The sequence below is a fragment of the Monoraphidium neglectum genome (genome assembly GCF_000611645.1).
Source record: "Monoraphidium neglectum strain SAG 48.87 unplaced genomic scaffold scaffold05685, whole genome shotgun sequence".
In the NCBI taxonomy this organism is placed as follows: domain Eukaryota; kingdom Viridiplantae; phylum Chlorophyta; class Chlorophyceae; order Sphaeropleales; family Selenastraceae; genus Monoraphidium; species Monoraphidium neglectum.
In genome coordinates, this window is record NW_014007945.1 from 1,338 (window position 1) to 3,409 (window position 2,072).

Genomic DNA, 2,072 nt, shown 5'->3' on the forward strand with positions numbered 1-2,072 from the left:
GATCAAGGTAGTGGTGGGGGGGGGGTGGTGACGTGCATGAGAAAACTGCGTCCGCCGGCGACGCGTGTGCGGGATGCCGGCAGCAGGCGCTCTCTCCCCTGGTCAACGTGTTCGAGCACGCCCCCGGCTTATCCACGACACAAAGTCACACATTATCGAGGCACACACAAACATACACACACTAACACAGATACACCCTGGACATCTCACACGCACGCACGCACGCACGCACGCACGCACACACACACACACACACACACACACACACACACACACACACACACTCAAGCACGCTCACCCTCACTCAGGCGCGCGCGCACAGCCACACGCATACATGCCCACACACACACACACACACACACACACACACACACACACACACGCACGCACATACACCAACCTGAGTGCCCCGTCCCAGGTGTCCTCCCCGCCAATCCCGGCCTCAGCCAGCAGCTCCTTGAACGCGTCACGCGCCTCCTCCTGGGGGCGGCGGGTGGGTGGGTAGATGTGAACGGGACGGTTGCAATGGATGTGTGTATGCATGCGTGCATATCTGTGTGAATGCAGGTGTGTGTGTGTGTGTATGTGTGTGCGTGCGTGTGTGTATATGTGTGTATGTATGTAAGTGTGTATGTGTGTGTGTGGGGGGGGGGCGCACGTGTGCATGCATGTGTGCGGGTGAAGCATCCGTGCATACGCCATAGGAGGTGCAATTCCCACGAGACGCTGGCCGTAACGCGCTTGTAGGAAGCCCGCAAGAGAGGGCGCTCGGGCGGCGCTCCTGCCTATGAGGGGTCAGGGCAAAGCCGGCCAGCTGGCCAAGCAGGGGGGAGGAGAGGGCGGCAGGCTGGGCGCACTTACCTTGGTGGCATAGACCGGCGTCGGCCGCGGCTGCTGCGCGGCGGCCGCCGCGACCGGCGAGCCGGCGGCGGCTGCGGGCGCGGCCCCGGGCGACGGCTGCAGGGGAGAGCGCCCCGCGGGCCCGTCGGCCGCCAGCGGCGCCGCCTGGGGGGCTGTGGGTCGGGGGCGGTCGGCGCGGGGTACGGGGCGGCGGCGCGGGTTGGCGGGTGGCAATGTCCCAGATGGAGCGGGATCGGGGGCGCGTGGCGCCCGCTGCAGGTGGCACGGAGCGCGGCCCGTAAACTGAGACTGGGAGCGCCACACACAGCAGAGCGTAAAAACCGCTTGTGCTGGGACCCGCATCCGGCAAGCATCACAGCTTGAGACATCACGAGTCGCCACAACACACAACACCCCCTGACTTACACGCACACACACACACGTACACACGAGCGCGCGCGCGCACGCGCGCGCATCGCCCCGGCCCTCACCCCGCGCCGCCGCCTGTGCCGCCTTCATTTCCTCTGGCATGGTCCAGCGGCTCTCCTTAGTAAGGCGGTTATGATAGTACTTGCGCCCATCGGGCGCCGTGTGCTCTTTCCACGCCGCCGCCGCCGCCAGCACCGCCGCGTCCGGCGCGGCCGCCGCCGCGGCCGCTGCGGGCGCACGCTGCTGCTGCTGCTGCTGCGGTGTCGCCGCCGCGGCGGCGGCGGCGGCCGCCGCGGGCGCGGCGGCAGTGACAGCCTGGGCGATTTTCAGCGCCGCGGCGCGCGCGCGCTCCTGCGGGGAGTCGGGACCGCGGGCGGTGCAGGAAACGAGGATGTGAGCTCTGCGGTCGCAGCGCGAGGGGACAGTGTCAGACATGCCAGCCCCTGCGGGCCGAGCAGCTTCTTGCAGCCGCCAGGCGCACCGCTGCTCCGGGCCTCGCGGCGCGGCGCCCTGCGCCACGCGTGAGATCGCATATCAAACCGCGCGGGATCCAACCGGATCGCTTCGAGCCGCACCTCGGGCGTCATCATCGCCTCGGGCTTAGTCCAGGCCGACACCCGGGTTACGCTGTTGTAGTAATACTTGCGGCCGTCCGGGGCGGTGTGCTCAGTCCAGCCCTCGTTTGGTGGGCCGCCGCCGCCGGCGCCGCCGCCGGGGCCGCCGGCGGCGCCGGGGGCGCCAAGCCCCTGCGCTGGCCCGCCAGGGCCGCCGAGCGGCTGCGGCGACCGCGCGCCGGCTGGGGT

General features: G+C 69.2%; 1 protein-coding gene across 1 annotated transcript in view; it reads right to left on the reverse strand.

The window, feature by feature from the left end:
• MNEG_15804 (hypothetical protein) overlaps positions 1–1,859 on the reverse strand; it is a gene marked incomplete at both ends in the record, with an annotated part of 2,589 nt that extends 730 nt beyond the window's left edge. The window contains 4 exons of the mRNA XM_014035725.1: positions 401–480; positions 862–1,013; positions 1,332–1,620; positions 1,845–1,859. Of these exons, the coding sequence (XP_013891179.1) occupies positions 401–480; positions 862–1,013; positions 1,332–1,620; positions 1,845–1,859 (536 nt within the window). The remainder of the gene's footprint in view (positions 1–400; positions 481–861; positions 1,014–1,331; positions 1,621–1,844) is intronic.
• Between the last annotated feature and the right edge of the window lie 213 nt (positions 1,860–2,072).